General features: G+C 38.8%; 1 protein-coding gene across 1 annotated transcript; it reads right to left on the reverse strand.

The window, feature by feature from the left end:
* Positions 1 to 100: 100 nt before the first annotated feature.
* On the reverse strand, positions 101 to 21568 carry NOC3L (NOC3 like DNA replication regulator). The gene is made up of 21 exons (XM_081104350.1): positions 21430 to 21568; positions 20193 to 20400; positions 18438 to 18570; positions 17541 to 17698; positions 16912 to 16965; positions 15536 to 15666; positions 13494 to 13655; positions 13185 to 13278; positions 11891 to 12066; positions 11364 to 11492; positions 9880 to 10011; positions 8422 to 8502; positions 7496 to 7596; positions 6422 to 6494; positions 6274 to 6337; positions 6116 to 6187; positions 5629 to 5810; positions 3758 to 3886; positions 2993 to 3090; positions 1522 to 1606; positions 101 to 1166 (listed from the first exon to the last, which is right to left on the reverse strand). The coding sequence occupies exons 1-21, from the start codon at positions 21436 to 21438 to the stop codon at positions 1038 to 1040; spliced, it is 2400 nt and encodes a 799-aa protein (XP_080960476.1). The 5' UTR covers positions 21439 to 21568; the 3' UTR covers positions 101 to 1037.
* Positions 21569 to 22625: the final 1057 nt, after the last annotated feature.

The following is a 22625-nucleotide window of genomic DNA, read 5'->3' on the forward strand; positions in this document are numbered from 1 at the left end:
ACAAAAAAAAGAGCATTAAGCACTAGACCAAAATCATTGGCTTCTATAGCTCTGAAGCAGTAACTGATCTACTCACTTGGACTGCTGTGATTTTTTTTTTAATTCTCATATTACAAGACTAGGAAGCAGAAAAAGCAGCTGTTTTATTCAATTTTTCACAGGAGAAATTTTTATAACCTGGTCATTAAACACTTATTTCACAGGCCATTCTTAGAATATGGTAACAGCTGTATTATATTGCTTTATAATTATAAGAATAAGGCATTTTACCTATACAGGGACAAAAGAACAAAAAAGCCCTTCCCTGGGTACCCTTAATCCTTAAAACAGAATGGTAAGATGTGGGGCAGTTCTTCCCCTACCACCCTCCAGAGCATGCCAGAAAATGCAAAGAACTCTGAAGACCAGAATCACATTCAAACTTTCTTTGAAAGTAGCCAGAATGAGCACTCGTCCTTTTTTCAAAGGTCAGGTGAGGTTCCTTCTTGAAGTGTACCTACCATCCAGCAAGAGCCAATGAACCTGGTGTCCAATTTCAAGCTATTTTTTCTTTTCTCAAAAATTTTCATAGAAACATACTCAAATTTAGAATTTTTTCTCACTTCCAACTATGGTGGTGTAATAGTAATAGATTTATTTAGTTATAAAGAGTAGCTAGCTGAACTGTAAAAAACAATCTCACCGTCTTATTCTGTGTTCTCTGCCCTCCTTTTAATCTAGCAACTGCATCCCAATAAATTCAGTGCAAAGATTTTTAAAAAAACTAACTTAATATGTATATCAAATTTCAAAAAGGCAACATCATTAAGAAAGAAGTTTCCAAACATTAAGGGAGGAAAAGGCATTGGATTCTCCTTTCTCAATGAAAAGATGTTTCGGAATTAGGGCAGAATCCTGGACCACACAAAGGGTAACTCTTCCTCCTTGGTGAATTTCCCTGGGAAGTTTCCCTGTACAAAAAGAGAACCATTATCTTAATGTGCGTCTGCACAAATACACAAGTGCACAGCCAAGTCCACTGGCTTTTCATCCTTCTGCTACCGTAGCGATGTCTTCAGATATTTGGTGAAATCCAGAGGCAACTGAGTATCGGCTTCATTGCAAAGTCTTTTGGTTAGCTGATTTAAATCTTCATTCAAAAATGAATCCCCTTGTAAAACTTTATCCTGAAGAAATATTGAAAGTATGAGTTAAAAGTTCTTATGCCAACAACAAAAGCCAAGCTGTCAGCAGAGCTAAAAATGGCAACAGCTAACACCAAACCAACCACATGTGAACCGTAATAATGACGGGGCTGTTCCAGGCGTGGACATACCCTACACTGAATGAATGAGACAGTCCCATGACTGTCCCTATAGAATTCCAACCCCAGAGATCCTTCCTACCATCACCAACTACGCATGAAAACAAACAAAAAAATCTACCTATAAACACTTAGGCAAATTGGAATCAGTTATTAAGAGATATATTAGTTTAGTTTTGATTTCATCTTCTAAAAAAATAATGAAAAGTACCACGTACCTTCCTTTTGGAGCTTGAAGTTTCCACAGGAGGATTGAATGTCATTGCTGCCATGCTGTAAGCCTCAAAGAGTTCTATAGCAGATCTACAGTCACAAACAGAAACCCACAGTCACAGAGACACCACCACACTGTGTACCTTGAAAATAGTGAATCGTACCCAGAGAATGACTCACTATTCTAAATCCATCCATTAAGATACAACATGAGCCTGCTTTTGAAACCAACAAATCAACACACACAAAATAAATCCTAAATTCCCAGGTGTTGACAACATTATCCAACGAACTCCACCTCCCAGGGGTCTGGTATACATTTAGAAACACGGGCCTGAACAGAGAAGGCTGAAAGAAGAGCTCAAACTCAATGTGACCAAATCCCAGCTCAACCACAGTTATGTAAACAATATGCAAGGAGTTTCACTCCGTCACAGGAACCAGAAGAGCAAAGCACGGAGCCATCCTCCTTGGATTCCAAACAGCTCAACCCTTCAGTTGTTGGCCTGGATTAAAAACCAGGAGAACCACTCTCCAGAGAGAATAAATGTCTATAACTGTGGCATGTAAATGAGTCCTTAATGATTTGGGGTTGGTTCAGGCGATGAGGTGATTAGGGTCACACCCCAAGCTCCACATCTGGGGAAAAAACAGCAGGAGTCTCCTTTCTCAAGCCTTTGGGATGAACCAGTTGCTCATCTTCCTCCAGAAAAGGAAACCTCTGGCATAAATGAAGCAAATGTTCAAGAGCTCTGACCAAAACTTGCCATGGGGGAAAAAAAGTAATAAAGAACTGTTTTCTCCCTTTTGAAAACAAGGCTGGAAGACCGGTAGAAAGAATGAAGGAAGAAAGTAAATGGCCATTTTTATGACCAAAAGTTATCTCTATCCTACCCAGAAGTAAAAGGATTTATGGAAAACTGCAGAGTTTAGCCTCATTTAGAGGGGTAAGCAGCTAATTACTGCCATGTAAAAACAATATAGCCCCATCTGGCCAAACCTCCCAGAGTGGGATCCAAGCTTCTTGCAGGTCAGAAGGCCAAGAATAGAAACTGCTGCCTCCTGGGCGAAGCGTTTCCAAAGCACTTTCCTCAGTTCTCCCTCCCTGGCCCTCCCAGGACCATTCAAAAGAAAAGGAATCGCACTGTATTGGACTGATGGATCGTCACATATGCGAATACAGTACTGTCTTACTAACAGTTGAACTGGAGTCATGGGCATATGAGGATTCACTATTCTATCTACTTATCTGTATGTGTGAAAAAAAAAATGTTGTGATTACCTGAAACAAACAAATAAAATCAGAGTCAGCATGTTTTCTCTCTAGAACAATTCAGGAATATAAGTGAGACCTAATCCAGATAACCAGCTAGCACTTTACATGTTAACTCTATTACGTTATAAAATAGACTTCCCCCAGTGCAGAGCTATCAACGGAAATGTATGGTTCAATAATAAGGCGATGCTAGCTACTACCTTCGGCTCAACTCTGGTTTGAGTGCTTCAGAGCCTTCCAAAGGGGCTCCCGCGATCAGGTGAGCTGCCAATCTCCGCACTATGGGATGGAAATGCCGCTAAAGGGGAAACAGGACAACATTTGTACAGGTCAGTGTTTTATAAAACACTAGCTACAGTGAAGATTTTATTTAATAAGCACTAATTTAAAAAAACTATAGACGTATATAGATGTATATAGGTGATTCATATATGTGAACATAACTACGGGAAAACACTGCCTTTGGTCACAGGATTACAACACAAATCTGATGAGCAGGTCACCAGTGACGCAGCAGTGTCTCCCTTTGACAGTAGGAAAAGGAAAACCAAAAAGCAACTTCTCTTTCACAGGGAAAAAGTGCGTTTACAGCCGGCTTCCTGAACCATATTTCCTGAGTCTCACTGTAACGCCGGCCACACCACAGGGCCACAGCGGAGGTGACACCCTATCGACACTGGCGGGTGGGCCTGTAACGTCTCCTTGGATGGGAGCCAATGCAAATGTGTCTGGGACGGGAAAGATTCCAACAGATTCTACCCCACAAAACTGTCGTTTTCAGCTTCCTTAAAAAATGTATTTCAACATCTTAGAGTAGGAAAAGCAAAGTGAAATGTAGGCTATTAAAACACAAATTCTAGGAAAGGCGGACCCAGAACAAAATAAACTAAGTACTCTGGCAACAACAACTCCTGGGAAAAGCTGCACACAACTGCTCGCACAGTGAGAGGGAGGGGCAGGCTTACCCGCAGCGCGTGCAGCTCCCACAGAGCCGTGTTCTGGGCATTGCAGTACTCGGGCTCGTCCAGCTCAGGAAGGAAAACCCCGCTTCCCTGAGACTCATTGTCAAGCAACAGGTCTGTTTTGGGGAAAGTCTGCAAAAATGTCACATAACAAGGATTAATTAAATTAATGTTATTAGTTTAAAGACAGTTACTGGGTTCTGCACATTTATTTATACTTAAATTTGATTTGGTTTTATGGCTATAGAAGAGCTATAAGCCCATGAACTTCATACCCAGTTTTAACTTTGTAAATTTAAGCTTATACCATATAAGAACAAAAACTGCAAAAGATTATTTTCTTGGCTTGCTCTGAAAAGAATTTATTTTATTTTGCAAGAGAAAATAGAATATTCTTTTCACCCAGCAATCCCACTTTTAGGAATCTTTCCTAAAGAAATAATTACATTAGATGCACATAATGCTATTCACTATAGCATTATTTGTTAATAGCAAAAACAATCTGTATGCCAATGAAAAGAAAAATACAAAATATAAAAGCCAGACTGTCTGAATTTGAATCCCACCTCTGCCACTTTTTTTTTTAAATATATTTTATTGATTTTTTTACAGAGAGGAAGGCAGAGGAATAGAGAGTTAGAAACATCGATAAGAGAGAAGCATCGACCAGCTGCCTCCTGCACACCTCCTACTGGGGATGTGCCCGCAACCAAGGTACATGCCCTTGACCGGAACTGAACCTGGGACCTTTCAGTCCGCAAGCCGACGCTCTATCCACTGAGCCAAACCAGTCAGGGCCCACCTCTGCCACTTCTTAGTAGCAGCATCACTTTAGGCAAGTCACTCCTCTGGACCTCACTTTTCCCCATCTATAAAATGGGAACAATAACAGTAGCTACTTCACAAAGTTCTCATGAAAATTAAGCAAGTTAAGTTTTGTAACACATTTTCACAGTGGCAGTCACATAGTAAGAACTATAGATGTTAAACAAACAACCTCATTTACTCATTAAAGAGACAAGGTAGTTATATTTGTACTGATACAAAAATGTGTTCATCACCATTAAGTGTTAAAAAAAAAAAGCTCTGTTGTTTGTGTGTGTTTGGTGTGTTTATACATGAATTTTTTAAAAAGTCAGCAGAGCCCTGACCAAACCGGCTCAGTGGATAGAGCGTCGGCCTGTGGACTGAAAGGTCCCAGGTTCAATTCCGGTCAAGGGCATGTACCTTGGTCGCGGGCACATCCACAGTAGGGGGTGTGCAGGAAGCAGCTGATCAATGTTTCTCTCTCATTGATGTTTCTAGCTCTCTATCCCTCTCCCTTCCTCTCTGTAAAAAATCAATAAAATATATTTAAAAAAACAAAAAACCTCCCATTAAAAAAAAAAAAAAGAAAAGTCAGCTGCGATACCCACCAAATGGTAAAACTTGTAACCTCTGGAGAGTGTCAAAAGGGGCCGAATGCTTTCCTTTTGTAACTTAACGGACTTCCTGTATCATATGATTTTGTTACAGGTGTGAATTACTTTTTTTAATGTTTTTATTGATTTTAGAGAGAGAAGAAGGAAGTGAGAGAGAGACAGAAATATCAATGAGAGAGAAATAAACATTGATCTGCTGCCTCCTGTATGGCACCTACTGGGGATCAAGCCCATAAGCTGGGCACGTGCCCTGACTCAGAATCGAACTGGTGACCTCCTGGTGCATGGGTCAACACTCAACCACTGAGCCACAATGCCCGGGAAGGTGCGAATTACTTCTACCTAAATAATAATGTAACGGGGGAGTGGAACGGATGGACATACACATACACCAAACAAAACACCATCGTGGCACTGCCAGAACTTAGCTCTCTTCAGTGTATCACCACTCACATGCATTAATATCCTGTTAGTTGCTAAAATGCCAATGCTTGAATTGGGAAGGACATGAAGACCAAGGGTGCAGAGGCGCTTGATGAAGGCCAGGGCTCGCTGCTGAGAAACCTGCTTTCTGCGCTTGGTGAGCATGACATCGAGGCACTGGAGCACAATCTCAACCCCTTCATTGGTAGCACCTGAAACAGCAAGACAGACCCTTCATTACTTCTCCATGATCCAAGTTCACCTACCCCAGAGACCCAAGCTCAACTGTCACAGGTCCCACATCAGGCCATGACACAGGGCTGTACTGCATCTCCAGTCAATTCCCCCCGGTTCTCGCTCTCCCCGTCTTACATGAGGTTACATACACGTGTGGCCCTGGCAGGCCAGCACTTCATACACCAGTTCCTATTTCTCATTGTTCACTGGCTATCACTCTGGTCACAACATATTCTTAAAGGAGCTATTTATTAAAGACACATTATCTAAACATACGTACCTGCATGTAACTTGAACAGTGTTTTGTAGAGATGTGTATAGAACTTCATTGGATCAATATTCAGAACATCACCTTTTGAAATGACAACAAACAACAATTAGAAATGTTACAGCCTCCAAAGCTAAAGCAAACAAAACTTGATTATGAAGATATCTGACCTTGCCCAGAAAGAATATGAAAAGCGGTCTGGACACAATGAAGACTTTCTTGATAGCTTAGGTCCTTAAAAAAAAAGAAAAAAAAAGATATTAAGAAGAATAATACCATTTATATCTTAAAAAGTAATTCATTAATAGAGATACTTACACCAGACTCAATGAGACTATGTAGAACTACTAATAAATCATCAAAAAACTCCACATTTATAAGGTGAGCAAACCTAAAAATCAAACAAAACATAGTTAAAAGGAAACCTAAGAACAGAAATAAAGCAGCCACAAATTAAACTTGACTTTAAATTTGAAATTTTAATATTCCTTATTCCAAATGATAGCTGATAGAGATGATGGAGAAGACTGTTACTTCTCATTCATTCAGACTGACCTTTTGACAATCTATAGTTGGACACTATACTCAGCAGGAACATATGAGGCACTAAACAAACTAATACAGTATTTCAAAAATACTTCCGCCCTGGGGAAGAAGTTGCTAAGAGCAAACAACTTCCCCGAAGAAAATTTACCGGGCGTCCAGCACTGTTCTATGCCCTAAGAGCGCAAGCAGCATCAGCTTCCAGGAACACGGATGGTGGGAAGAAGGAAGGAGGAAAGATTCTGCTATTTATCAGAATATGGACCCCATGAAAGCTTTAAAGGCAAAGAAGCTGGGGCTGGTGTCAAGTTCAGGCTCTGCAATGTATTACCTTTATGATCCTAGGTTAAGTCACAGGACTGGCCTGGGCCTCTATTTCTAGAAATCACTGAGATCACCCACTAGAGTTAAAGAGAAAGAATCATGGGAGCTACTAAACGTCAGAGGACTCTACACATTACAAAAGAGTAGGCCCTGAACCAGTTCAAGGATGTCTCTTCAGTATTAATGCAAGAGCCTTTGACACCATGTAAATCTTAGAACAGGAAAGGACCTAGAGGTCACACATTCCCCGTCTACTGGTACAATCTTTTCGGGATGCAGTTTGGTAATATTTATCAAAATTTAAAATGAACATACCCTCTGGTTTAACAATTATATAACCCAAGTAAATGAGAATCCTTCCAGAGCAGCCAAATAAAAATAAAGCAAGGAAAGGCTGGTGACGAAGAAAAAGAGAACTGAGAAGGACACGAATCATCATTAGGAAACCCTGACCCAAACTCATGGTTACTTCGTTCTTATTTACTTAGAAACAATCTAAAAGGTTTCAACCTACACAGCCCTTACTTGGCAAGACCTTCTAGAACTGCTGGCAGGAGAGGGGACCTCTGGGCCTTCTTCAGTATTCTGAAGTAAGTTACAAACACAATATTCAATGTCTCCGTGTGCTGGCCAAAGGAACAGACAACATGTCGTCAGTACAACCCAGTACACTTTCTCCTGAATTACTGTAACTATCATCAAAGCTCAACCTTTTTACCCCTACCCCTCTCTCCCAACAATGCAATCTTAGCTTTCACAAAGTGAAGCTTTAACAGAATGAAGGTACACATCCTGTGATTTCATAAAACCAGCACTGATCACATGATAATTTCTTGTACATCTCATATCTAAGTCTCATGAAATAAACCAAAATTATATAACCATAAGTTGAAATAATAAGTCCCTAAAGTAGTTTAACAAAACATTTTAAAAAGCACTGGACAGCGATTTTCAACCTTTTTTCATCTCATGGCACATATAAACTAATTACTAGAATTCTGCAGTACACCAAAAAAATATATCTTTTGCCAATCTAACAACAACAACAAAAAAAACACGTATAATTCTGATTCATTCACACTGGATAGGTACTGTTTTGCAGGCTGCTGTCTTTTTTTTTTTTACAGTCTAAGGCAGCGGTTCTCAACCTGTGGGTCGCGACCCCTTTGGCGGTCGAACGACCCTTTCACAGGGGTCGCCTAAGACCATCCTGCATATCAGATATTTACATTACAATTTGTAACAGTAGCAACATTACAGTTATGAAGTAGCAACGAAAATAATTTTATGGTTGGGTCACAACATGAGGAACTGTATTTAAAGGGCCAGAAGGTTGAGAACCACTGAAAGGGAAAACAGGTCAGTGCCCCTGACTAAATAGTCAGGTGCTGCATGTTTAAAGTTTCTTGCAGACACCAGCTGCAAGTCGCTGGTCTAGGGGAACTGCCTACCAGTTTCAGTTTTTTCTCAGTACTCTCTGAAGCTTCCGCCTCCCGAAGCTCTCGCTCTAGTTTCTCTTCTGCTTTTTTCCACTGAAAATAGATTGAAAAATAAAGAGTATATATTATCCCATTGAGTGAAAACAGCAACCTTCAGAGAGATAAAATACGGGAGTACTGTGAAACATACAATAATACCACAGATTCTCTATGAATGCAAACATAAGCAAAAGCAGAAAAGCATGGATAGGAAGCATACACCAACCAAACTTACGACAGTGGTGGCCTCCTGGGAGGAAGGCACTAGAAAGACATAGGGAGACCACAGGGGATTCTAACTACACAATGGTTTCTTTCTTTTCAAGAAAAAAACTGAAGTCTTCATATTTGCTCATTCAGAAAGGGGAATACATGGGATGTGCTATATTATTCTCTGTAGTTTTCTATAATTTAATTTTTTTCAAAAAAGGAAGAATATGCTGAGCCCAGAAATAATTCTGATTGTTAAATCATCTACAACACAGAAGCAAGTCATCACCAAAATTTCCCAAACTCCTTTATCTACAATGCGTAAAGCCAGATACTATATAGAAATTCAACAAAATATCTATTTGTTTCCACTTCCTTCCGCTATAAGAGCAGCAAACAATGGTTGCTAAGCTGCCTGAGCCATAGAGGACTGCCTGAGAAACAGTTTCCTTCCCTCATGTGAGGCTGATAAAGAGCTGGGTCTTTGTTTCCCCACCATAGTTATGTATCCAACTTCCGTTAGGATAATATGGTATAAATAATGAAAACATTTACCTTCATTTGTTTAGTGATTAAGTCTAATTTGATATTTCTGTCATGTTTTCAAAATTTGTAGACACATGCAAAAATGGATATCCTGGAAATTACTTTTTATTTTGTTTTTATAAGCAATTTGATAACCCTAGTAAACTGTTTAGAAATGTTGGAGAAACGATAACAACAGATAGTGGTAGTGGTAACTAACGTTTATAAAGCATGCCGGGCTCTGCACGCTGCCTGGTGCTTTACATACATTATCTTATTTCAACTGCACAAAGACTCGGCAAGACAGGTACTATTAATTAGCTCCATTTCTCAACATTAAAAACAAAAAAATGTGTCCAGGGGCTAATAGTAAATAAACAAAGGTTTCAAATACAATAAAGAAACATGATTCAATGAACAAAAACCCACTTTGTTGCTAACTTCCCCAGAAGACATCCTGTCTGTTAAGGAAAGACCCTGGTGTGTCACAAGGAATCTCAGATGAAGGTAAACGCCAGCATGGCAAGAAAATCTTTTTATCTATTGCTCTTCCAGTAAATTATCAGTTTAAATGGATTTAATAAAGTATTTCTTTGTAATAACTGGGAAAATTAAATTCTTTAAATAGTTATAATTATGATTTTACTTCTTATAATTTTAATCTAAAATCAAAACAAAAAAAGAAATAAATCAAACCTTTCTCTGCATTCTTGATAGATTTTTTCTCTTTTCCTTAAAAGTCATGAACTTTTTTGGTTTATTAATGTCCTCTGTATCTTTTTTCACTTCTACTTCCTTGATTCTTAGGCACAAGAATGTTTTTAGCATCTAATATTGAAGAAGACACAAATGTAAGTATTAAGTTTATATTGCCTTAAAAACTATTTTATACAGAAAAATATGCACTTAACAATGTTATTTTCTCCCTTCGTGCAAAGATAGAGAAAAAAAACACCTTTGAACTATCTTTTATCACATTTCACATAAACATGTTATCTTTTTGCTAAATATATTTGATAACTTGTGTCTATGAAAGCACAACTACTATTTGGCTAAATACAAGTAATATTATTCTGCAGTTTGATGACAACAACGAAGAGAGAGCACATTCCTTGGTATTGACAGACAGGATTCAAAGAGTAGACAGGCTAGAAAAAGGTTTGAACCAATATTGGACGAGGGGATATAAATTAGGTATTACTTTTTATTTTCTTTTTTAAAATATATATATATTTTATTGTAGAGTGATCAGATCATATATATATTTTTATTGATTTCAGAGAGGAAGGGTGAGGGAGGGAGGGATAGAAATATCAATGATGAGAATCATTGATTGGCTGCCTCCTGCCCGCCCCCTACTGGGGAACGAGCCCACAACCCAGGCATTGTGCCCTTGATTGGAATCAAACCTGGGACCCTTTAGTGCACAGGCTGACACTCTATCCACTGAGCCAAACTGGCTAGGGCATAAATTAGGTATTTCTAAACCAGCTTTAATTTCCCATTTACCAAATGGAAAAATGTTGATCACATGATACAAACTTTCAGTTAGAAGATATGTAAGTTCTGGAGATTTAAAGTACAGCATGGTGACTACAGTTAGTAATACTGTGTCATATACTTGAAATTTGCTAAGACAGTAGATCTTCAGTATTTTCACCAAACAGGAAAAAAGGTAACCATGAAAGGTGATGAATGTCTTAATTAACTTGATTGTGGTAATCATTTCACAATGTATACGTATATTAAATCATCACATTGTACATTTTAAAAACCCAAATTAAAGAATGCAGTTTATAATTCTAACATCACTAAAATGAAAGTGTTTCCCTGTGACCAAGTTTCATGTTCAAGCCTTATGATCTGATCACTCTACAATTCTGAATAAAGACACCAAATATGTTCTCTACTTAAGTACAATATTTATAATTTTCGCAGTTCAACTAAAATTATCAGCTTTAATGAAAGGGATCTGATGGCAAAGCAAGGCTGAAATTAGGAACTAGAACAGTAGAAATTGTGAGCTAAGCAATCAAAACTATATGACGAGATTTCATTTGGGGAATTAAGTATTTTCCCTTTCTACTTTACACACTTCTATAAATAAATACCTCATAGCAACTGAAAATTAACTTTGTAATTTAAAACAAACCGTGTAAAGTAAAATGCAAAAAACTTACCTCTGGCCTAACGTCATAATTTCTGCCCTTCACAAATCCAGAAATCACTTTGATTACTCCAAGGGAAGCTTGGCCTAATTTATCTTGCTTAAAAAGTTTCTTAACTGCCTCGCAGCACATTTCAGATATCTGAAAAACAAAATGTCACACTAAACTGGCGTTTCTCAGCCTCAGCACTCCTGACATTTGGGGCCAGAGAATTCTTTGTTGTGGGGAGCTATCCTGTGCATTGTGAGATATTTAGATGTCTGGCCTTTATCCACTACAAGGAAGTTAACACCCCAACCACCACAGTCCTGACAATCAAAACTGGGGGTCGGCAGAGCCTGATACTCCCTGGAGGGCAAAACTGCCTCCTATTCAAAGCCACTGCACTAGACTTACAGGGATCAAATAGTTTTCTTAAAGAAACACTGTTTAGTAAAGTGATTCTATTTCAGCTCCAAAAATTTTTTGAGAGAAAAAAAGCCATAAGGTCTATAATTTTCTGTTAAGCCCAACAGCAACAATCGTTTAGAGCAGCCCACCGATTTTGACAGGTCATTCATGAGAGGGACAATCAGGACGATGATGTTGTTGTGAAAGTTGAAATGAGGCAGTGCCACCAACAGCTCACACAGGCTCTTCACAGCCACTTCTGCCAGTCCTTTGTATGCCTTTAAGGAAACTACATTACTTTTCTTCAGCTTCCTTTGCTTCCAGTCTAATAAAAAGATAACTCTAATTACTTACTTTACTCATTGGTCAAAACTTCAGCTAATTACCTTTCTTTTACAGTAATATGTGATAATATTAAAACTCAACCTACGACGCAAATTCTTAAATATGAGTTGTATCTATCCTTAGACAAGACAAAGGTCATCATCAAAATGTTTCTACACCATCCACCCTCTGACTCTAATCACAATTACCAGAGTCTTGGCTTTCCATGTTTTTTAAAAGATACATCTATCAGCCAGCTGGTGTGGTTCAATGGCTGAGCATCGACCCATGAACCAGGTCACAGTTCGATACCCAGTCAGTGCTCAGGCCGGGGTTGTGGGCTTGATCCCCAGTAGGGAGCGCGCAGGAGGCAGCCGATCAATGATTCTCTCTCATCATTGATGTTTCCATCTTTCTCTCCCTCTCCCTTCCTCTTTGAAGTCAATAAAAACATATTTTTTAAAAAAAAACCACAATAAATTCCAACCATTTATGAATTAAGACACATACAACTACTTACTAGGTAAAGGACTGCAACAATACTAATCACTGACAAAATACAGTCCTTAATACAGTCTAGGCATAGTTGTAAGCACTTTGTATCTATTAATTCATTTGCTTTTACACAACAATCCTGTGAGTTAAGGACTAGTATTATTCCCACTTGACAGCTAGAAAAGAAGAAGCACAGAAAGATTAAATGATTTGCACATGCCCTGACCAGTTTGGCTCAGTGGATAGAGCGTCGTCGGCCTGCGGACCGAAGGGTCCTGGGTTCGATTCCGGTCAGGGGCATGTGCCTTGGTTGCGGGCATATCCCCAGTGGGGGGTGTGCAGGAGGCAGCTGATCGGTGTTCCTCTCCCATCGATGTTTCTAGCTCTCTATCCCTCTCCCTTCCTCGCTGTGAAAAATCAATAAAATATATTTTTAAAAAAAAATGATTTGCACATCACATAGGTGTTAAGTGATGAGCCCAAGATTTGAACCCAGAAAGTCTGACTCGAGACTCTGCTCCTGACCATACACTATACTGACAGCCAATACACAGCACAGGATAGAGAATTCACCTTCCTGACCAAAGCTAAGTATGTTACATGCTTTCAAGATGTTTAATATACCTTTAACCATTTGCTCCAGATTTTCCAAATAAAATTTATATTGGCTAACAAGCCCTTCTTCAAATTCTCTTAATTTTTGGGTTTCTTTGCGGATCTGAAAAGACCAAAATATCAATCACGTTTTAACATCAAAATATTGAAATCCAAAAATTAGCACAAAATGTTGAGTGCCTAGTATAGTAGGTCATGTAAAACCAACCAAACAATACAAACAAACCAAAAAAAAAACAACCAACCTATTTCTCCCATCTCTAGCTCTCCAAACTTTTCAGCTTATTTTCTATAGTACAGTAATTATAGTTAGCATACCTTGGTAGATTTTTCTGCTTCTGTTAGGGGCCGAATTTTATATGAAGGAGTAATGTCTTTAAATAACTCCATCAGAGAAATGACCACCAGCTTTCGAACAGTAACAGCCACATCAGGATCCTGTTCCATCAGCATGGAACGTAATTCTTTCAGTTTTTTAACCTGTTAAAAGAAATTACTCATCAGGCTAGAGAAATAATAACAGAACAATCGTGAGCAAAAGCAAAAGCAACAGTTCCACATCTGGCCCAGTAACTAGAATTCACACAATGACTCCAAGAGTCTAGTCAAGCCATACACAACTCAACACTGCCACTACTGACAGATAAGTCACTGAGGTTACAAAGTAACCATGTTTTTGTTAAACAAGTAGTTAGAAAAAATACAGACTTAAAAAATAGTTTAAATTTGTTAATTTACCTGTTTTAAGAAAATCTTTTTTTTTTTTTTTAAATATATTTTATTGATTTTTTACAGAGAGGAAGGGAGAGAGATAGAGAGTTAGAAACATCGATGGGAGAGAAACATCGATCAGCTGCCTCCTGCACATCTCCTACTGGGGATGTGCCCGCAACCCAGGTACATGCCCTTGACCGGAATCGAACCTGGAACCTTTCAGTCCGCAGGCCGACGCTCTATCCACCGAGCCAAACCGGTTTCGGCAAGAAAATCTTCTTAATTGGATTTTCTTAATGCAAGTGTGTCCTATTTCACTAAAAATACTTTTTGAAATATTGTTATATATGCACACTAATCATATGTTGTATAATCACACATATACAAGTTAATCAGGAATTAGTACAATGTATCCACAGGTAATTAAGCTTCAGAGTTACTCATGTAACGATATTTGTAGATGCAATGCAGAAGTAAAAAATTGATTTCAACTAATGTGCCCATTGCTTTGATGAAATACTATTGCCCGCTGGAGTGGTATCTTGAGAAGCAACACTGGCTGATTAACAATGCTTGCCATAGCAGGGAGCAGGACAAGTATGTCACCTCCATTTGCTCGCCCTAACTTTTATGAAAAGAGCATGAGGCTCCAGAGTTAGAAGACCTGGGTGCCAATCCAGTGGCTGTTAAACTCTGAAAGAAATCACTTGAGGTTTTAAAGGATCTATTTTTCAGCTGTAAGATGAGATCAATAGCTCTTGTCTCCATGGTTTGACAATAATTAAATGAGATGATACAGATCAGAAATATCCCAAATCCCCCTCCCTGGTTCTGCTCTCCTGGCTTTGTTAGAAAAGGACCATTACTGCTCCAAAGCATCCCCACAGGAATTTTTTCTATAAATGTAAATAACCTACTTTATTGTCCAATAAACAAGTATTTGTCATAGGAGGATGCTGGGGGCACCAATATAACAAAAATAATAGTATCACTTTATATAACTTCATGTCTATCATATCATTCAATCATCACAACAATGTTTTAATATGGATACCATCCCCCTTTTAGAGATGAAGAAAATGAATCTTGGCAAAAAAACTTACCCAAATTCTAACACACCGTACTTACAAGAGCCAAGACTACACCTTGGATTTCTTGAGTTAACAAGTTATAACTATCATCACCTTCACTACTGTACTCATGGCCAACGATAATTCATTATAACTTTCTGATCCATTTCACTTAAATATTTTATACTTATAAGTATTCCTAAACTACTCTTGTCTTTTGTGTGCATGTTTCTTACTATAAACTCTACAGTCAGTCAAGCAAATTTGTAAGTAGGTTCCTCCTCCCTAGTATAATTAATTTGTATAGACTTACCACTATGAGTTACAACATTAAATCCAATATCTTCATTTAGAGACTCAGAGCATTTATGAAACTTTAGTGAGATTACAAAAGAAATGAAGCTCAGATATAGTATTAGGCTAAGGTTCTGTCTGCTCTCTCATTCTAACTCAGTTACTATGTTTTGCTAATGCTTTTCCTTTTTGTGTGTACTTTAGGTAACAAGAGAATCTTAAAATATTAGACATTTAGACCATATCTGATGTGAAGAACCTAAGGAAATTAAAAGTGCTTACATTATTTTCTGGGTCTGATAATATGGCAGATGCCAAGGCTGCAATATGCAGTTTCTTCTCCTGTAGCTTCTTCTTTCTCTCAATTAAATGCTCTTCAATGGTCAGCTCGCGAATAGGATCTTCAATAATCTCTGAAACAGATTAGGTTTTCCCTCTTAAACATTCCTTTATTTACAAGTGTCCAGGAACCTTATTTCATATTCTCTCAACAATCATAAGGCATGTACTATCAATAGCCCCATTTTATAGGTCAGGAAACTGAGGCAAAAGAAAAGTAACTGGCCTATCCTCATAAACCTAGCAGAAATGGGATTCAAATCCAGGCAGTCTGACTCCAGAGCTCATATTATTAATGACCATGCTAATGAACCCACAAGAATTCATATTAATTAAGGAGAAGGACAATCTGATTCAGTTGTTTTAAAAAGTACAGAAGAGTCTTTTTTCAACTCTATTCAGTCCTTTGCACTACACAAAATATGTTCACATTAAGAAATTCATAGGGAACTAGTATTTAATAAACACACAAGTATAATCGGCAACAAGTCTATGAAGGATGACTGAAAACCGTAAAATAGTTGACTTATAATGTCATTTACACTATCAATGAGGTTCGCGAACAGAAGTAAAATTTAACCAGCTTGTTCTGTCATGAATTTCAAAGCAATATAGTTTCAAACAATAAAACATGTTCTTTCCCTTAACTTTAGATAGAAGTATGCTAGCTTTTAGAAACCCACATGTAATCAAAGCAAAATGATTTCATACCACAGAATCCATTTTTGTAATTTAAAGCTAAATAGTTAATAGTTATTTATAGGCAGGTCCTTCACTTACAACTAAAAAGAATTCAAAACAGTTCAATTAACAAGACCCTTCATGCATGCCTACACATTACAAATATTAATTGCATAAATTTTTGCATAATAAAAAGCAACAGCCAAACCGGTTTGGCTCAGTGGATAGAGCATCGGCCTGCGAACTCAAGGGTCCCAGGTTCGATTCCGGTCAAGGGCATGTACCTTGGTTGCAGGCACATACCCACTGGGGGGGCGTGCAGGAGGCAGCTGGTCGATGTTTCTCTCTCATCGATGTTTCTAACTCTCTATCCCTCTCCCTTCTTCTCTGTAGAAAATCAATAAAATATATTTAAAAAAAAAAAAAAGACATAATGATCATTTAAAAAAAAAAAAAAAAGCAACAAATTCCACCAGATAAAACTTTCAAAATGTGAAAAAATGTTCACAATGACCTTGAAATAATCAGTACTTCAAAATGCACATTCCAGATTTTACCTAAAATTGTCTCACTTCTATTATACAAAAAATGTAATTCTCAATTAACAATTTAGCAGCTATAAAGATGTATCCCATTACCTTCCTCAAGTTCCATCTCTTCTTGATCCTCTTCATCTTGGTTAGTGTCAAGAACTATGGAAAATATGTATATTAAAAATGTGATAATATAGTTAAGTGGTGAAACTATCAAGAAAAGCATAGAAGTGATTAAAATAAAACTCAGGAAAGTAGTTATTTTTGTGAGGAGGGAGCAATTAGTGATTGAGCGGAGCACAAGGGAAGTTTCTGAGTGCTGGCAGTATTCGTTTCTTCCCCAGATGGTAGCTTTATGGGTGTGTTTTTTGTGATAAACCATGTAACTTCACATCTTTGATTTCTGGATTTTTCTGTGTGTTGTATTTCACAAGAAAAAAGATTCATATAAGAAAAAAAGGCTAATAAAGGAGGACTAATATGCTCTAATTTTAGAAACAAGAGAATTTGCTAAAATACTCTAAAATCACCTTAACCATATAGCTTCAGTTATACTTACAGTACAATAGACACCTGAGATAATCAACTGTATTTCTGGCCAAAATCATCAGCTTGCTATATGACTAACTGTAGCTACTTCTATTTTGTAGATATAGGTAAAAGTCAAAATTAAATTAAATTTTTATGGAAAGAAATGTGATATTTTTAAGGAGCTAAAATTGTAACTGATTTACCTGGCTTTTCCCTGGTCTGTGGGATTATACCACTTTTATCTTTGATAGGAAGCAAGTGAATCAATTCCTTCTCTGGTGTAGTTTGCAGAGATCGTGGTATTTTTTCATATTTATCTATGATGTTCTCATGCTTTCGTTTCTTGGCGTGAACAGGTTCACTGTAGAAAAAAATTTAATTTTCAGTTTCAATATTTTAAAAAGGAACCTAGAGACCTACCATTTTTAAAACACAGAAAAATTAACCACTAGCCAAACCTTCACTAGGTATATAAATATTAGCACCTAAACCAAGCACTTAAATAGTAAATGAATAAATTAATTTTATAGTCTATCACAAAGACTCAAACTATGGCTATATCTAGTTTTCGCTTTAGATGCAAAATTAAGATGAAAGCTACAGCAGATTCTTTTTGAAGAATATGCCACAGAGTTAACAGGGACATCATGCTATACTGCGTTCCCCAAAACTTTCAGAGCACAGCACAGACTTAGGAGTTAAAAAGATCTAAGTTTAAATTTCAGATCTACGAGTTGCGGGGAAGCATCAGTTTCCTCTCTGTAAATGGAAATAATACCCACCTCACAGAGTAAGGAGGATTGAGATCACTGCCATAAAGAACTCGGGAATGTTCTGCCAATTCCTCAAACAAAGAATAGCATTCTTCCCCATTCACTATTCAGACTCAGACGAAATAAAGATGTACACTAAATAAAATCAGCTTGTTTTATTCATGAACGTCCTTTATTTAGGAAATAATCTGAATAATAAATAGGGTTTACTCTTTGTAAACATTGTGTTCAGAGCTGAAGTTCTGCACTAACCACCTAAGTAAAATTCAGAACCAAGTTTTTAATGCTGAAAGGATGTGAATGATTATTATCTAAATGAAGTATTACCTAGAAGAAAGATCTCTTGTTAGAAAAGATGCTCTTTGTCCTAAATCCTTCATTAACTGTAAGTCATCTTCATCCATCATATCTAAAGGTAGGGCTTCCTCTTCTTCCTCCTCTTCCCTCTCAATCCTTTTACCTGTTACACACAAAATCAGAAATATGTATTAGAGATGTAGAAATTCTCCATTTTTGTGTCTACAGCAGGAAAAACGTATGCTTTTCTAATACCTTAGCCCAGTATTTCTAAATGGGAGCACTAGTCATGTGATGGGCAGGACAATTCTTTGTTATATACAAGAGTATCGTGGGCTAAGCAAAATGCTAGCATCTTTGACCCCTGAAACCTAAATGCCAGGATCATTCCCAGGTAACTCTAAGAATAAAAAACAAATGTCTCCACACTTTCTACAATGTCTTCTAGCACATTTGAGAACCAGTGACTTAGCCCCTTAGCCTCATCTGATTGCCAATGACTTTCACTTCCATTCCACTGCAGCTGCCCCCTCCAAAGGCCACGTCCCTAATCCAAGTCCTCACCCCCCTCTCTGACCACACAACCTTTTGTTCTTCCAATCTCATTCAGTTACTTCCACTGCACCTCTTTTGGCCAAATACAATTATTAACACATCATGCTTTTTATTTTTAAAATATATATATGTATTTAATTATTGATTTCAGAGAGGAAGGGAGAGGGAGAGAGAGATAAAAAACATTAATGATGAGAGAGAATCATAGATCGGCTGCCTCCTGCACGCCCCACACTGGGGATCAAGCCTGCAACCCAGGCACATGCCCTGACTGGGAATTGAACTGTGACCTCCTGGTTCATAGGTCAATGCTCAACCACTGAGCCACGCCGGCCGGGCCCACATCATGCTTTTTAAATTCTACAGAAATTTAGATGGAAGAGATATTTAGAAGTATCTAACTCAACCATCACAAGTTTTTACAGATTAAATACCTGGAGATTAAATACCTGGCTAATTTAGGGTCACATTGCTATTAAGTAACAAAATCAAGAGAAAAAGCCTGAGTTTCCTGGCTTCCATGCCCATGACCTTTTACATATCACAATAATATGTTGCCAAAAAATCAAACTAAATAGGTCAGGATTCAGAGAATGAGAAGCACATGGGAAGACTGAATATTCCGGTATAGTCAAATATAACTACTCTGAAAGCATCAGTAACACTGTAGAAGAACTGGTCTGACTAAAAATGGTCATATTCCCTACCTGTTTTGAGTACTTGGAGTTCTTGGGCAGTTTTACCAAAATAACTCCAACATTTACAGCTCAATTTTACTCCAAGTTTCCGAATGAAAAGAAAGCCAGGCGTTCAGAATACGAAATGAATTTCGGCAACACTGAAAAACACACCGGAGAAAAGCAGTGTTCTTACCTTAGCTAACTGCCAGTGGATGGGAAAGTGGCATGGCATGCTGCCTGGCATTCACTAGTATTTATTTACAGGGCCCTTCTGAGTTTGTGATCCCAGGCACTGTATCCTCAGATCTGCTTTCTAGACATTCCACAAGCAGAGGCTAGCCTCGCTCTTTCTCACAGGGAGTACTATATTGAAATGTTTTCCTCTGCTGACTCTAAAATTAGAACGCATATAGGACTACTATCCTTACCTACTCTTAAGAAGGATGTGTGACCAAGAGTGATTAATAGAATGCAATTATTGGAACATTTTAGAAAAGCACTTTAGAACAAATCAATGGAAATTAGAGCACACGAACGCTATCACAATTACCTGGTCGTTTTTTCTTCGGGTCCTCCAGTGGAATGGGTTTCTTAGACACAGCATCTTTTACAGCTTGCCTTAGTTTCCTCTGTTCTTTTCGGTACTTCTTGAGATTGCTTTGTTGTTTAAATTGCTTATTTTTTAGCTTGTTTTCAAGTTTGACTTTACTAGTTTTTAGCAACTTCCTAAAGCTTGGGACCTGTTTTTTATTTCTTCTCTGGAAAACAATAACAGGAGGAATGCTGCATAACCAATAATTTATTATTATTTTAAAAATCAGATTAAAGAGAATTGATTATAAATTTCATTAGACCAATTCCACAATTCTAATGTCTCACAGCCAAGATCTTGCATTTAAGAGCTAAAACCAAACTAAGGCATTTATCCGATAGAATGGCACTTGAGCCTCAGTTATTCAACCATGGGTCTTATTGTGACCAGAATCCACAGCTGCTCAAAAGGGTCTAAGACACCACCCCCCACCCCACCCCCAAAAAAAGGTTAAGAACCATGGTGTAATTGCAAATGGTTATTCAAGGCTATCTTAACTACATTAGCATACTCAGAGCAAAATGCTGGCTATCTTTAACAATAACTGACATTTACATATTACTTTACTGTTTACACTGTTCTCCAACATTCTACCTCCAACAGCCTAGTTAAGCAATGATTGCCATTATCCTGACATTACTGCTGAAGCTATGGCTTAAGGATTATTCGACGTGTCAAAGACCCTTAAACTAAGAAAGGCAATACTGAATTCCGGTCTTTGGGTTCCAACTCTCTTGATTCAGAAATCCAAACCCTAGGGCTAATTTTCTGCAAGAACCGGAGCAAAGCACTTGCTTTCCTATCTTCTTACCCTTTGGGGGGAAGGACTCGTTTCGAATCCTATGACTCACACTATAACTCCACTGAGAACAGGACCCTGCTTCTCATCTGTAAAATAAGGGGTTCGAAACACAGTCTTGAAGGAACCCTTCAATGTCTGACATCCTAGGGATGCAAGACTCGGTGCTCGTCTCATCGTGGCTACCGAAGCCGAGCGTGATCACAATGGGCAATGAAGGAAGACGCAGGTGTAAGGGCCGGGTTGCGGACGACGCCCTGCACCAAGAGGGAGCCCCGAATCTAGGCCACCGCCCCCTAAACAAGAGCGAAAACCGCCAGGAAAGCTACACCAGGCAGCGACTCTCAGCCAAAGGGACCCCTAAACCGCGGGGGCCGGGCTTCTGAGGACCCTTACCGCCTTCATCCTTAAAGCTGAAAGGCGTTCCGGCGCCACAAACTCTCCAGGGGTAGGGATGATCCAGAAATCCTGATGGGGAGACACACGTGCCGCCGCCGCGACACTGCAGAACGGAAGCTGCTGCTGGCCCCGCCCCTTCTCCGCCGGAAGTGGGGGCGGGACTTCCGTGGACCGGCTCGGGCGGACGCCCTCTCGCGGGGACAATCTCACGGTCCGGGCCAGACATCGCCGGAGTGTCCCGGGGCGGATAATCGACTGGCTCTGTGAATCTAAGGGGTCACCATCGAGAGTCCTATAGCCACCTGGACTCTTTCCGGATTTCCTTAAAAGTGGGAAGTTGGGCTCCTCATCTGAGAACGAAAGGACTCGATGTGTCAATCACCTCTCTGCATTTTGTGCCTCTCCTCACGTAGGTACCTCATTGTTGTGTTAGACTGTTTTTTTGGGGTGTTTTTTTTTTGTAGTCTTCTTCCGTTAAGTCTTGAGGGCCGAGAGAAACTTACTCTTTCTGTGTAATGCCGGCGCTTTCCTGACCCTTGACCAGCTCTCCGGGCGTGTTTGTGCAATGCCGAATTTCCCAGGACCTTCCGGCGCTCACAAGTTGGTGATTCTTGAATTTTTTTTTTTTAAACACTTTTGCCTTCATAACTATTGCCTGACAGGTTACCTCAGTGAGATTCATGTGCATTTCAGTATTTTGCAACTACATTATTACCTTTGTGTAAATGGTATTGCCTGCTTAGCAATTCCGCCAACATTTTAACAGGTAGGTTTATGCACTGCAAGAAGAAGAACGTGTTTTTCAAAATGACTGACTCTAAGAGACCTTTCTTCATGCATAAGTTTAAGAATTCCACTTCGGATTATTAAAAAAAAAAAAAAAAAAAAGACCAAAAAGAGTCTATGGTTCTTGAGCACATTTTGGACACTGCGTCTGGCCTGGCCATCCTGAGCCAAGTGGGAAAAGCGAGCAGAGGCTCAAAAGATGCTAAGCTTCCTGTGGGGGTGGGTCTTAGGCTGAGAAGAAACCTCCCACTTTCTGTATCCCACCCCAAAAAGCAAGAATCCCATCTCTTCGGAATTCTCCCCATGCCTTCCAACCTCCCCAATTTCCCCCATGGCTCTCTGTCCCGACACCTGTTCGCAGCAACAGCAGAGCCTGTCCCAATGGAGCATTACTTCATCAAGCAAAT

The sequence above is a fragment of the Myotis nattereri genome (genome assembly GCF_964212035.1).
Source record: "Myotis nattereri genome assembly, chromosome: 13".
Taxonomy (NCBI): Eukaryota; Metazoa; Chordata; class Mammalia; order Chiroptera; family Vespertilionidae; genus Myotis; species Myotis nattereri.

Bases quoted from the DNA above. Each gene is read 5' to 3' on its own strand.
- NOC3L (XM_081104350.1), bottom strand. The intron at 13,279-13,493 runs GTATGCTAACTA...TGGTCTTTTCAG, and splicing joins AAGCAGAAAAATCTACCAAG to ATCCGCAAAGAAACCCAAAA. The intron at 10,012-11,363 runs GTAAGTTTTTTG...CTTCAATATTAG, and splicing joins ATTATGACGTTAGGCCAGAG to ATGCTAAAAACATTCTTGTG.